Raw genomic sequence first — 13,412 nt, 5'->3', positions numbered from 1 at the left:
GTGCCTGAAGCAGTCCTGAGGACCCAGGCCATAGTGGGGGCAGCACTGGGCCGTGGCCTGGCAGGGCCCAGAGAGCAAGTGCGTGCAGAGCAGCAGCATGTGAGGGGAGAGGCCACGGCGGCGGGTGTGTCGTAAGCACGAGCCTCTCAGGAGACAAGGCAGGGGCATCTGACAGGTGTATGCGGACCCAAGGGGTTTTCTGTCTGTGCTGTGGTCCTTGGCACCTTAGAGATGGTGAAACGTGCATTTAATGGATGGCTTTTTGTGGGGGTGGGACTTTGATCACAGACCATAAAGCAGATGCAGCAAAGAATGCTGGAGCTCAAGAAGACTCTGCAAAAGGAACTGGTGAGTGACCCTTCTCCCCGCCGCCCGAGCCCTGCTGGCTGCGTGGTCCTCCTCAGGGCCCTCACTGCCTGATGGTGCTCCCTTCCTCCCCCGGGACCGCAGATCTCTGGGAAGTCAGATGTTGGCTGGTGGGACAGTGGCCCTGCCACCTTGAACGTGCTCCTGGAAAGTGGCTCTGTGACCCCTGGCACAAGCCCTCTTTCTGTGAGCCAGTGTGTTTTCTGAGAGGTCAGTGAGGTGATGTGTGTAGCACGCATGCATGCAGAAGGCCAGGTCGGGTGCTCACTGCCCCAGGAGACGAGTCCTGACCCGGATAAAGGAAATGGCTGAACTTCCTCATGTCCCTCTATCCCTCCTCCCAGCCAGCACCCTACCTTCTCAGGTGCTGGCGCTTCCTTCCCAGCTGAGCCCCTGTCACCCTGCTGTGTTCTGTGTGTGGCAAAGAGCTTCAGGTGATCACAGCCTAGGCCAGGTGACTTTCCCGTGTCATTTTCAGATCTGTCTTGAAGGGCTCAATGTAGCATCTTTGGTTTTTTTCAGAAAATTAGACCTGATAATGAGCTTTTTGAAGTCCGAGAGAAGCCTGGGCCTGAGATGTCAAACATGGCACCTTCGGTCACAAATAATGCTGACCTGACTGACGCTCGTGAGATCAACTTCGAGTACCTCAAACACGTGGTTTTAAAATTCATGTCCTGTCGCGAATCTGAGGTAAAGGGCTTTTGAATTGCCCTTTGGGTACTGAGTTCCACCTGGTTCATTTGTCTGGGCCTCACCTGGCTTCCCACCAGTTCCATTTCTTTCTTCCTTTCCCACAGTCCACTTTGACCACAAGTGTGGACACTTAGTCATGTCTCCAGCTGGCATTGACCTGCTGGTTGAGCAGCCCGCAGGGGACTCCTAGTAGGGAACTGGCTCCTGGGAGGAGATACGGGTTGGATGCCGAGGCCAGGGTCCAGGGAGCTGCATCTGTCCAGCGGTCCTGCCTCCTGCTGAAGAGCAGGGAGCTGCCATGGCCGTCCTGGTGATCTTGCCAGTCCCCAAGTAAGAGGTAGGGGAGAAGAGCCAGCAGCCCTCAGAATGCCCACCTCCACCCTCTATGTGGTCCTTGCCAACCAAGCCGGGAGTGCACCGGAGGAGCAGGACCGGGAGATGGCTACCAGTTAGCTGCTGACCGCCTGCTAACTCCCATCGAGGCCCATGGCAGCAAAACTTACTTTGTTTCAGGCTTTTCATCTTATAAAAGCTGTGTCAGTGTTGCTGAACTTTTCACAAGAGGAGGAGAACATGCTCAAAGAAACCCTGGAGTATAAGGTAGGGTTTCCTGGTCTGCTGTCTGCCTTCCAACAACTAGTCAGTCGTCCCAGCCCTGGCAGATGAGAGCAGTGCACGGCTGCATCATTAGCTTGGAAGGTGCCTCTGGATGATGAACTTGATGGGGCAGTGCTGACTGAGGACACGCTCTGTGCCCACAGGTCTCTGCTGTACTTGACTAACAGGCCTGTGACAGCACTCCCATTGGTATCACTTCATCAACAGCTCAGGTCTGGCTAGCACCCAGACTTTTTAAAAAAGTGAAAAATACCCATAAAGGACCTGCATAAAAGCTGTAGTAGAAAACACTGAGCTGCTCCCACCAGAGTCAGGATCGTGGAGGGGAGGAAGGGCCAGGAGGGCAGGATGGGAGGGGAATCTTTCAGCTCCTTCTGCACCCAGTCCTGGCTCCTCATCTCAGGAGCCTTTTTTGTTTCAAACACAGATGTCGTGGTTTGGGTCCAAGCCAGCTCCCAAGGGCAGCATCCGGCCATCTATCTCCAACCCTCGGACACCGTGGTCCTAGGTGGCACTACCCAGGGATGGGGGCTCCAAGGGCTGACACTTTTTCTGTGAAAAGAACACTGACACACCACAGTCCTGGTGGGTTTTTAATCACTGTAACTGCAGTATTTTGTACAAGCGTCTGAACATTGTTTACAAGACTTAAGGCCCACTCCTGCAGACTGATACGAATCTCAGGAGGTCGCTGATCCTGACATCCTGGTTTCCGGAGAGCCCTGGCACAACCCACATTGCCACAGTGCTGCTAAAATCCCAGCTCTGGCCAGCACCCACCTGCACCTAAATCTTCTTTCAGTTAGCACTTAAAGCTGAAGCCCTCAGCCTGTGTCAGAGGGGAGGCAGCCAATCCATCATGTGGTGATGATGCTGGACAGACAGGCCTTCGAAACGGTGCCCAGGAGGGCAGACCCACCTGCTTCTGCCGTGAAGAGCCAACTCAGTGAGGCTGGCTTTTTTCAGCTCCCTTTCCCTGTTCGTAAGTTTGGGTTCAGGTGAGTTAGAAGAGGCTTTTGAGCGCTTCCGCCCAAGGAAACATTATTTCACCTTGCTACTCAGACATCCTAGAACTTCAGATGTGTCCATCTCTAAGGTACTCTGGGGCCAGTGTGGATTAATGAATATATGCACCTTTCTGACAGTATCTCATTTTACTGAAGAAAACTAGCAAATGTGTAAAAAGATTCTTAGTACCAAATACACTCAATTGCCTTTTTAATGAATGTACTTGTGGTGGATAGGTTGCTGGTAAACCATTTTAAACTATTTTTTATAGCTAAAGTTCCTCGCTATTATAAACATGTCTTCTGTATTATAAAATCCATTTAACTGGTGTTCTTAAGGGAAAATCAGAGCATCAAGAGGAAATTATTTCTAAGATTGGGATCCTTGTCCCAATCTGCCTCCCTCTGAAGCAGTGGTGGTATTTCACTTGCTTAGATCTTAATTCTGTTGTTATAACACTGAGCAAATGCTAATCAATGTTTTCTACTGCTGAGGACAGTCTGCTGTATTCAAAGGAAGCCGCAGCTGCTCCTCTCCTCCCCCCAGCCTTGACCAAAACGTTGGAGGTGGACTGCCCTTTAAGTGGAGCCACCATCTCCCCATCGCCGCACCCACCCCCGGATATTTACGATGACACTACATTCACGTGTGGCGTCCAGGCGGCCCCTGCCTGGCTGCAGTGCTCGACAACACGCAGATGGCTCTGGGAGTGACTGATGAAATCTCGTATTCATCATCATTAAAGAAAGGGAAACACTTGCCCTGGATAAGCCACACTTTCAGATCTAAAGGGAAACTGTATAGTTTGATGAAAGTTTTATTGGTTAAATAAAAAACTGAGTTACTAACTGGAGCTCCTAGATTTATCATCAGTTACCCAATGATGTTAGGTTTCTCAATTGTTTAGGGCTAATATATATATATAAAATATATCTCACAGGAAAGCAAGGATATGCAATTAACGTAAGACAGTCCCATGGCCCTCGAAGTACCAAGCAAGGGCAGCATTACCCACATCCAGCTCGGGCTCTGCTGCCCAGTGACGCTTGTTACCCACCTCCTCCTGCGGCTCCCCCGGCAGATGCGACCCGCGTCTAGGAGCCCATTTCCCATTATCTGGTGGGGACACAAACCAGGACTCCCTTCTGTTCCATCATTTTGACAAGTAGGAAGTAGCTCTTCCAGCTGTTCCAGGAAAGAGTTCCTTAAATTGGGTAGTTAGGGCGATCCCAGCACAGCTGTGGGAGGCCCCGCCGACTCCCGTGGCCTCTCCAGCCCTTGAGCTGGTCTCGACGCCCCAACACCCGCCGGCAGTTTTAGACACAGTTGTGGGGCCCCGTTAGGTCTGTTCTTGCACAGGGAGGATTCGTTCTGATTAGGCTTTCCTCCTGCATGTTGAATTTCCTTCAGCTTTAAGAGGAAGAGTGGAGTAAATACTCTTAAGTGATTTAATGCACTTTTACTTGTATAGAACGTTCTGTGCTAGACAGTACATAGAGCCCTTTATATGAGCATCGGATCTTGATCTCACCCTCCATGTTGTAAATAGGGATTGTATTATCTAAAACTGCTGTAGAAAATTCATTTGTGGTGCAATACACTTTTGATTAAAGCCCTTCAATCCAGATGCAGTGCATTTTACTTATCGGTTGGTGTCAGCATCTCCTCTGTGACTTGTTAAATTTAGTACCTTGTGTCTCACTTGAAAACTTCAAGGCTAGCTTCAAGGGCCTTAGAGCATTTGTCTTGCAGAAAGAACCTTCCCAGGTTAGGTTTGGGTGAGTAAATATTATATTTGTAGTTTAATGAAGCCAGCAGCCTAGTCCTACCTCCCAGGAAGGGTGGGGGTTCTGCAGAGGAGCTGGGAGGATTGTCACTTTGGTCAACATCCATCTCCAAGGCCCGCATGACTGGGGAGAGCTTCAGGAATACGAATGGGGTCCTTACCATAACAGAATGCAGACTACAGTTCCATGTGCTAAAAAGGAAAGACAAGCATCTGCTCTTCAGACAGGCCTACCGTCAGCGGTTACAGGGAACAAAATGTGCCTTGTCTGTGTACAGGCTTGTTCCTACCTGTTTGTCTCTTCCTCCTGTAAAGAAAACCCCTCAGCATCACAGTGTTCCTGGCAAACCGCCAAGCCCAGCGTCAGGAGCGGGTGATGGGTGCACCTGAGTGCACTCCCAGGACTCCAAGTGCAGTCACACAAACTGAGGATTGTTAAATAAGCTCCGAAACTAAGTCCAAATCAGAGGAGTAAAAACAACAGTTATTCAGCAAAACATGTCTGTGTAGCAGCCAGCAGCACTGTGGCCCAGGCTGAGGGACTGCTGCACCCAGACTGTGAGGAAGCCACGCTCGCTCCCGGGCAGCCCTGCAGGGACTTTTGTCTGTCTACCCCTCCACGTCCAGTTTCCAGAACAGGCCACCTCTCATTCATGACCATCCCATTTATTTCCCGTTCCTTTTATACACGTGAAACACACGGCAGAGTATATACTAATAAGCCAAGAGCTTTATTGATGCAGCAGGCACTTTACAATGAACCCAAGAGAGCCCGCCTTCTCTGGGAGGTCGGGGTGTCTGTACAAACCCTAGGGGGTTTCCGCTTCAAAAAAAAAACCAAGCTCTCCCTTTTACGGCAGCCCTTGGATCTGCACCAGCCCAAATCACCCCTCCCTCCTTTTAAACAGGCAGTGCACACAGGTACCCCGGACCAAGGCAGGCCAGCCACTCTGGTAGACGGTCACAATGTCAGTTCTGCGTTACTCGTGAACAAAGGCATAGACTATCAGATCCTGCAAAGGATTTATGAAAACAGTTAAGACGATCTCTCCCTCCACCTTGAAAATAAAACACACTTCAGCGGATGCAGGTCCTGAAATAGTTGACTTGGGAGTTCCAAGGCAGGCGGCCCATTGTCAATCCCTTCTTCGATAGCCTGTGCATCCAAAATTCTCGAGGTAACATGAGTCTCTCTTTTTTTTAAACAGTCTTTCTTGCTGTAAGAACTCTTATAATGGAGCCTAGTCCTCCTACTGCTAATGCCTGTAGGGGCAGCAAAAGAAAAGGTGTCAATTGAGATCTGGTTGGCCAAGGGGCTCCTCGCTTCTTGCCAGGGGAGACGGGACTACACTCCTGACCATGTCACAGATCTTCTGAAAAAGCATTCCTGCAAGAGCACATAAGAGGTGCCAATAGGGCCCGCATTCGAGGGATCAAGCCCTTTCCTGGAACAAAGGGTCCCCAAAAGCCGTTGGCTCTTTAAGGTAAGAGAACTGGGCTTGCAACACTGTCACCAAGCTCATACCAAGCCCCCCAGCTTCCCTTTGACAAGCTCACTGTACCCAGGCACAGCCCTAGGCCCTAAAACAGACACTAGCCCACTGCAGTGGAAATGTCCACAGGCTCATGCATCTGGCTGCCATGAAGGGACCAGAGAGCGTGGCCCCCCAGACCACTCCGAGGTCTTTGCTCAGCTCCCAAGCACCATGGTCACCTCCGTGACGAAGCCCAGGAGCTCACCTTCTGGCAGAGCAGGCAGAACACCCACCAGCGGGACCAAAGGCCACAACCCAGCCCAGGCCTGAGGCCGGCCACGTGACTGACCCCTCAGTTAAGGGCCGCTCCCTTAGTACTCGGCAGAGCCTTTCATGAGGGACACTGGCTTGACAAGAGGTGCCCCCCCCAACACCTTGTACTAAAACAAGCAAAGGACAGGCCCAGCTTTTCCAGCTTCAGGAGGATGAAGGCCCTATTAAAAGACTGCCAAGGTATCTACCACTGTTTGTGTGTGGCCTGGTGAGGTGAGGCGAGGCTGGAGCAGGAAGCCCTCAGAGCTAACCAGAGGGCTCAGCCTGCATCTAAGGCCCAGGACCACCACCTCCGCCAGCCTGAAGAAAGTAATCAAAAGCCCTGCCACCAGCAAGCCTGCCTGAACCTCCCCAGCCAAGTTACAGGCCCCAAGGCCTGCCCAGCAAAACTCGCAGCTAAAGCAACGGCAGTGACCAGAGATGGTGGACCCCTACCAGTGCTTCCTTGGGAGAGGTAAGTGCTCAGATGTCCCAGGTTGCTTGAGGCGTGGCCCTCATTCTCACAGGCAGCCCATCCTGTCTGTGTTTGGGACTGCCTGGCCTGTTGATCTGAACCCTGGGCTGGGGGTGAGCCAGTGGGCAATGTGTTCACGTACCTTTTCATGCCACTGGAGTAACACTGCGCTGCTATTCTCTGTGGGCTTCTCAAACCCTTTATAAATGTACTTCATTAGCAAGTCAATGCCATTTCTGTCCAGCGACTGCACAGCCTGCTCGATTTCGCTGCTCTTAAAGTTTGTAAGCACTTTCAGCACCACGCCCTGGGCCCGCTCCTACAGGGGAAAGAGAAAGGGAATGGGGTCTAGAGCCATGGCCCAGGCATACCCACATCCTGCACTGCAGGCTCTGAAACACCAAAGCAAGTAGTCAGAACTCATTAGGAACACTGCCCAATTTCTAATTCATTTGCAATGCTTAAAAAAAATATATATATATATATATAGTGAAATTTTGTTTATTAAGTCTCAAAGTATCCCAAAGTATTCAAAGCCAATGATTTATTCCACTTATCTGAGGGGAAATAAGCAGTTTACTGGGGAGAAGAATCACTACTTCTGATGACACCAGCAAGGCCTTAAACTCCCATATTTAAAAAACAAACAACAAACCCCCCACATAGCAAAAAGCGAGTTTCCTTGGCCGTATCTTCTGTGCTCACTCCCAGTGGAACAAAGGGGCCATTCCCCTCCACGTTTGAGAGGTGCAGCCATTGATTAAATCAAGATATCATCACAACATAGGAAAAAACCCAGCTCTAAAGAGACCCCTTCCCCTGGACCAAATTTTAGATAGCCTCACTGATGAGATTTTAGGCAGCCTAACCGATGCAGTCTGCCCAAGTGTCTCATCTCACCTGTTTTTAAGAGGCAGAAATCATACAACACTGAAAATCCTTATGCAAATAAAGCCTATTCGATAGCTTATAAAAGCATAACCACTAAGTCCCATGTGGCAAGCTAATTTATAACTTTGTTCATCAGGAAGGGCTGGGCTGACTTCTCACCCCATGAGGCTTTGGGGAGGAATGAACGTTTCTTTGGGGAGTGTTTACTACAAACACTGACAGCTTTGGTGTCAGGGGCGCCAGGCAGCTTCTGTGGAAACACTGCCCGCTGCCAGCTCACTTCCCTGGTAGAGATTCACTGATGCAGAGTGAGACACATGCTGTCCAGAGCCCCGGGGAGCTCACGCCCTGGTCCCAACACCGCCCAGCAGCGCTGCAGCTCGACCCCCTTTACCTTCACGGCTTGGTTCTTGGTGTTGACAGGAGAGTTCCGCAAGGCTGCGTGAAATGCCCGGAGCATGTCCCCTGTGCACCAGCAGCGGTTAAGGACAGCTCGCCTCAGCACGTCCGCGCTTTTCTTAACAAACTCATTTCAGAAGGAGCTCAAGGGGGCAGAGACAAATGCCATCTTATTCACATCTAACCCCCCACCCACTGTGGCTTCTGGGTGGGCACAACCTGTTAATAGAGGGCAGTCTATAGCTCTCCTGAGCCACGCAGAGGGCAGAAGGGGCACCTCTGCCATACCTCTCCTTCTGCGGCCCCTAAACCTTCCCCTTCAAAGCAAGTTTGGACATGGACTCGCTCCCTCCCGGGAGGAGGAATAAAGTTGCTGCCCCAGCAGGGTGACTTGCAGCACTATCTGACAAAGCTGGTTGACATCTGCTTAGCCCCGGGCCCCGTATCTGCCCTGCTAGACCCTCATGACCACTGTATGAGGTTATCATTTTCATCTTCGCATTCTCCAAAGGGAAGAACGAAGGCACAGATGGAGGTCCCTAATTCTTAATCCAGTGTGTTAAACCATTAAAGAAATTAAGATGTGCTAAAACTTTTATCTTCCAAAACCTACCCAAGTCAGGTCCCAACGGAGGGAAACTTAACAATCTCAAAGAACCTTCTGCCAAGAAAACGAACCAACCCTCCCCTTCTTGTTCCCCAAACCTTAGCAGGAGTCCTGACACATTCTTTGCTGAGCTCTGAATATCCAGCACGCAAAGGAAAATTACAATCTGGGTTAGGTCCCTAAAGGTGACACCTATTTTAAACTGAATTACATCAGCTGACTTTCATTTCCTCATCCGAAACATCAGCTTCAGCCAAAAAGCTTCAAAAATAGAACAAGAGGTGGCTTCTGCCCAATCGGGTCTCTACTCCTGTTCATGCAGCCATACCCACGTGTGAACAGCCAGAGCCTCCCGAGCACAGCCGAGTCCCCCGTCTGCCCCCCTGTGGCCTCCATCTTGAGTGAGTTGGGCCCACACACCCAGGGTGGAGCCCCCTAGCACCCTGCGGGGCTGTGGTCCACCTTGCAATGTGAGAGGCAGCCCACTCACACCCTGTACCTGTCAGCTTTGGAATTCCTTTCTCCCAGCCAGGCACGGGCCAGTCTGATATCAGTCACTGATAAAAGTTCTACCTCAGAACTCTTTATGAATTTGGCATCCCAGAGCAATAAGCAGAGTCCCAGTAAGCTTAAGAGGAACCGTACAACTGGCACTCCACTAACCAAGCATGGTTGGGAAACAGTACTTCAGAAGATGAACAGGTAAGGGTAGGGTAACCAGTCCACAGAGACAAAAAGACTCACCACCCTGGAGTTCATCTCTGCAGCATCCTTCTGCCTATCATTCACTGTAGTGTTGAAAGGGCCTTCAGCAGCTGAGGCCACTAGGGAGCAGGGAGGAGCATACCATCTATCAAACTGGCCTCTGTCTAGGATAGTTTTAGGCCCTTCCAGAAAACCGGCTGTGGAAGCTGGGGAACGGTGCCCAGCTCCTAGTCTCCTCTAGATCAGGGTTTCTCAACCACAGCACTAATGACATTTTAGACCGGATGACTGATGTGGGGTCTATCCTGTGCATCTGACAATACTGAGCAGCACCTCTGGCCTCCACGCACTAGTTTTCCAGTGGCACACCCCACCACATACCAAACTGACAATCAGAGTATCTCCAAACATGGACAAATTTCCTCAGGGGCAGCAGATACTGCAAAATCACTCAAAACTCTGCTCTGGACAGATCCTCACTCCAGAGGACCAGAAGGTGCCTAAGCAGGAAGAAAAAGAACCAAGTCTCAGATATGTGCCCAGGTGTTTTCACGTGTCATCTCATTACTGCTAACAGTTCTTTGTGACAAGAATCATTATTCTGATTTTAAAGGCAATGAATCTGAGTCTCAGAGAAGGAAAATGACGTGCTCAAAGTCACAAAGCTAAGCTGTCCAGCTGGTCTTAAACCCAAGCATGCCTGACTCCAAAGTCAAGCTCTTTCTACAACCCTCTGCAGCCACTCCCCCGCAGACCCAAGTGGCATGCCCAGGATACTTGCTGTGGGTCCAGTACTGTTCTGAAGCCTTCTGGGATGCGATGCAGTAATGCTCCCATGGAACCTGTAAGCCCAGCTTGGTTCTCCTTTTAACAAAGGAGGCTACCAAGGTTCAGAGAGGGTAACTGACCTACTCAAAGTCACACAGCTATAACGTGACTGAATTGGGTCTGTGTGGGTACACAGCCCATGCTCTATTTCATCCATGACTTGCTTCCCTGTAACAGAACTAGGATGGGCCTACTCCCTACATTCTCCCACTCCAATCAACCAACCCCTATCCCTACTCCCCCCACCTCTGTTCTAAGACTCCTAGAAGCCTGCTCCATAGTTCAATAATCTAATCTAAATCCAATACCTGGCACATGGTAGGGACTGAGCAAATATTAGCTCCTTCCACCTCCCTTCCTGGGCCCTGCTCAGTTCTCATTTGCTAACCTCTCCTTCCCCAATCCCAAGAGGTACACTCTCCATGGTAACAAGGTTTCTGACACTGCCATTAGTGGAGAAACTACCATCCCCTGATGTGCTAAGCCTAGGCTTCCAAGCAGCCTCAAGGAACCTATCATGTCAGGAGTGTACCAAGAGGTGACCTTCAACAAGTCCCTGCAGCATGGGACCAAGACAGCAGATAACCAGACCTTGCGCTCCCCTTCTGTGGATGATCTGGGCCACAGGTCTGATGCTGGAGTCCTTTTGCCAATACCTGCCCATGAGCCGGGTTCTGCACCACAGTGCAGAATCAACCTTCCCTCATGGGGGCCATTCTCATGACCCCACTTCACCAACGGGGAAAGCATGGTGATCCTGACGGGGCAGGAAATAACAAGCTTGAATCCCCACCTTTGAAAATACATTTCTGTTCAAACAAAGAAAGGCTGAAGGTATTTGTTTCAAAGGCACATTGGAGGAACACTGCAGGACTCCTCCCAAAGGCAGTGAATGGGTTCAACTTCCCAAGCTGAGTCAACTGATAAAACACCCAGAACCTGATTTATATACAGTACAGCCTGAGCCTCCAACCCTGTCCTGGCCAGTAAGGGGGAGGTGGAGGCACTTCCTGTAACACCATTTGAATAAAGAAAAATCCTTCCTGTGAGAATAAGTCAGTTTCCTGTGCTCAAAGTGCTAAAGGACCAAGCAGGCTGTGACAACCACCTCTATTTTTAATCTTGTTTTCTAAATGCTTGTTTTCTGTGACCACAAACAGTCATTTCCAGTCGCGGGGCTCTACTTTTACATCTCACTTTATGCTGCTTGGTTTTTCTTAGCTCTAAACAACTCGTTTTTTTCCACTGCTTCCTGCACAAGAAGGCTATGGGGGGAGGGAGCCAAAACTCACTTGTTGAACGTGGCTGAGACCACTGAGGTCCAAAACCCAATGGTCACAGGAAACTAAGAGTAGGTGAGGAAGAGTGGCACTAAGCTGAAGGGTCAGAACGATTCTGAGGTGCGAGGTGAAATCTCAGACCTCAGGGCTGGACTAAGGCTGCAGCCTTCGCTCCCCCTTGGGTCCTTTCTTCCCAAAGACTGCCATCTACCACCTATTTTCAAGTGGTGCTGCGATCCAGCCCGAAAGGACTGTGCCTGGGAGCCGCCCTGGCCTCTCAATTACTCAGCGGTGGCTCACCTTGGCCCCTCCCGCCGATCAAGCCCGAGTAAGGCCGGGTTTCCTGCATGAGAGAGATGGAGTGATCGGGAGCCCAGGCAAGGGCCAGCCTGAGGGGACGGAGGGAGGAAAGAGGGGAGGCCTCCCGGGGCAATGAAGGGCCTGCGGGGCTGGAGGTCCGTCCGGCATGCTCTTGGGGCCGCCGAGCCAGCCAGCCCACCAGGATCCAGGAGCCGCGTGGGGCCGCACTGCTGAGGGAGGGTCCAGGGGCCCGGGACCAGGACAAGGGGGCCCGAGACCAGGACAAGGGGAGTGGGGAGGCCAGATGAAAGGGAACTGAGGATGCCTGCCCGAGGAGAGCCAGATCGGGAGTTGGGAGACTGACCTGGGGGGTCCTGGGGTGAGAGGAGCGGAGAGGCCGGCCTGAGGGGCCAGAGCCAGGGATGAGGAAAGTAGGAAGGCCGGGCCACAGGGGAGCCCGGGCCGCCGCGCGGGGGAAGGATATTGCCGCAGGAGCCCGTCCACCTCGCTAGGGTCCGGGCCTGGCTCGCCCGCCGCCGCCGCCGCCTCCTCCTGCTCGTCCACGAATTTGTTCTCATCAAATTCATCGATGTCCACCCGACGGAAGCGCGAGGACAGCGTGTTCCGGGCCATGGCGGGGACTCAGCGCCCGCTGAACCGGCTATGCTCCGGAGCAGACCTCCACTCTACTCCGCTCAGAACCGGCTCCGGCTCGGGGGCGGGAAGCGGCCGCCCGGCACCTCCTCCACCTCCTCCGCGCGCAGCCGCTGCCGCCCGCCCACTTCCGGTTCTCGCCGGAACCGGAAGTTCTGGTGGGAGGGAGGGGCGGGGTGCGTCGCTTTGGGAAGCGCTGAGACGGACCTGGCAGTCTAACCTGTGGACCACTGCGGGGCTAGTAATCTTCATGGAATCTCAGTTTACCCTTCTGAGAAGCGGGCGGCCAATCCTCCGCAGGCCCAGCACATAGATGCCACAGCTGCACTCTTCGGCTTCCCTCCTGCACCCGAGGAACCCCTGGCCAGGGCGGGCATAGTCGCGGATTCCGGGTGTCATCTCTGCCCAGACTGAGGGGGCACGGGGCCTCCAGAAGAAGGAGCCCTGCTCTGCCTGTCGAGTGCTGGCAGGCTTCTGGGAGAAGACAGCTTCGAGCTGAGGCCTGAGGGATGAGTAGTAGTTCTTATGCCCCGAGAGTGATTGAATGGGAGAGCCTAAGTCTCGAATTTGAAGACCTTAGGACGCCACCACAAGGAGCTCAGAGGAGGTTGCATCTGACCTTATTGTTGTAGTGACCCTATTGTTAATGGCCTGGGAGACTTTCAAGACGTTTAAAATGTATCGAGGGTGCTGACAAGACAGTGAAGACATTTGGATTTGAGTGCGGCGTCCCGCGTGTGTAGCAGTCTCCTTGACCCGCAGTGTAGGGGGCGGGGATAGGGGGATGACCCTGTGACCACCATCCTGGCAGGAAGGGCGAGGTCCTGGGGACTGAGAAATCTTGACTGGCTGGAAAGGCATATCCTGGAAGAAAAGGAATCTGCAGAATCTGAAGTGGGGGAAATGGGGGTGGGGAGAAATAGGGCAGAGTCAAGGACAACTTTGTGGTGTCAAGATTAGGTGCCTGGGCTGCTGCTTGAGGGGCTCTTGCTCTCGTTTCCGACTCTTTGCG

At 52.1% G+C, this 13,412-nt stretch overlaps 2 protein-coding genes across 7 annotated transcripts in view; one reads left to right on the top strand and one right to left on the bottom strand.

Moving 5' to 3' along the window:
- Nucleotides 1-4,315, top strand: part of GOLGA1 (golgin A1) — a 44,037-nt gene extending 39,722 nt beyond the window's left edge. For all 6 annotated transcript variants that reach the window (XM_061431287.1, XM_061431288.1, XM_061431283.1 and 3 more), the window contains 4 exons: nt 289-348; nt 889-1,059; nt 1,576-1,662; nt 2,108-4,315. In XM_061431287.1, the coding sequence (XP_061287271.1) occupies nt 289-348; nt 889-1,059; nt 1,576-1,662; nt 2,108-2,188 (399 nt within the window). In that variant the 3' untranslated portion in view covers nt 2,189-4,315. The remainder of the gene's footprint in view (nt 1-288; nt 349-888; nt 1,060-1,575; nt 1,663-2,107) is intronic.
- Nucleotides 4,316-5,184: 869 nt separating this feature from the next.
- Nucleotides 5,185-12,520, bottom strand: ARPC5L (actin related protein 2/3 complex subunit 5 like). The gene is made up of 4 exons (XM_061431311.1): nt 12,231-12,520; nt 8,022-8,094; nt 6,879-7,055; nt 5,185-5,737 (listed from the first exon to the last, which is right to left on the bottom strand). The coding sequence occupies exons 1-4, from the start codon at nt 12,377-12,379 to the stop codon at nt 5,675-5,677; spliced, it is 462 nt and encodes a 153-aa protein (XP_061287295.1). The 5' UTR covers nt 12,380-12,520; the 3' UTR covers nt 5,185-5,674.
- Between the last annotated feature and the right edge of the window lie 892 nt (nt 12,521-13,412).

The sequence above is a fragment of the Bos javanicus genome, chromosome 11 (assembly GCF_032452875.1).
Source record: "Bos javanicus breed banteng chromosome 11, ARS-OSU_banteng_1.0, whole genome shotgun sequence".
NCBI lineage: Eukaryota > Metazoa > Chordata > Mammalia > Artiodactyla > Bovidae > Bos > Bos javanicus.
This window is presented reverse-complemented; position numbering and strand designations above follow the sequence as displayed.

Bases quoted from the DNA above. Each gene is read 5' to 3' on its own strand.
- ARPC5L (XM_061431311.1), bottom strand. From the start codon at position 12,379: ATGGCCCGGAACACGCTGTCCTCGCGCTTCCGTCGGGTGGACATCGAT. The intron at 8,095-12,230 runs ATATCCTTCCCC...CTGCTGGTGCAC, and splicing joins GTGGACGGGCTCCTGCGGCA to AGGGGACATGCTCCGGGCAT. The intron at 7,056-8,021 runs GTAAAGGGGGTC...TTTCCCCTGTAG, and splicing joins CCAAGAACCAAGCCGTGAAG to GAGCGGGCCCAGGGCGTGGT.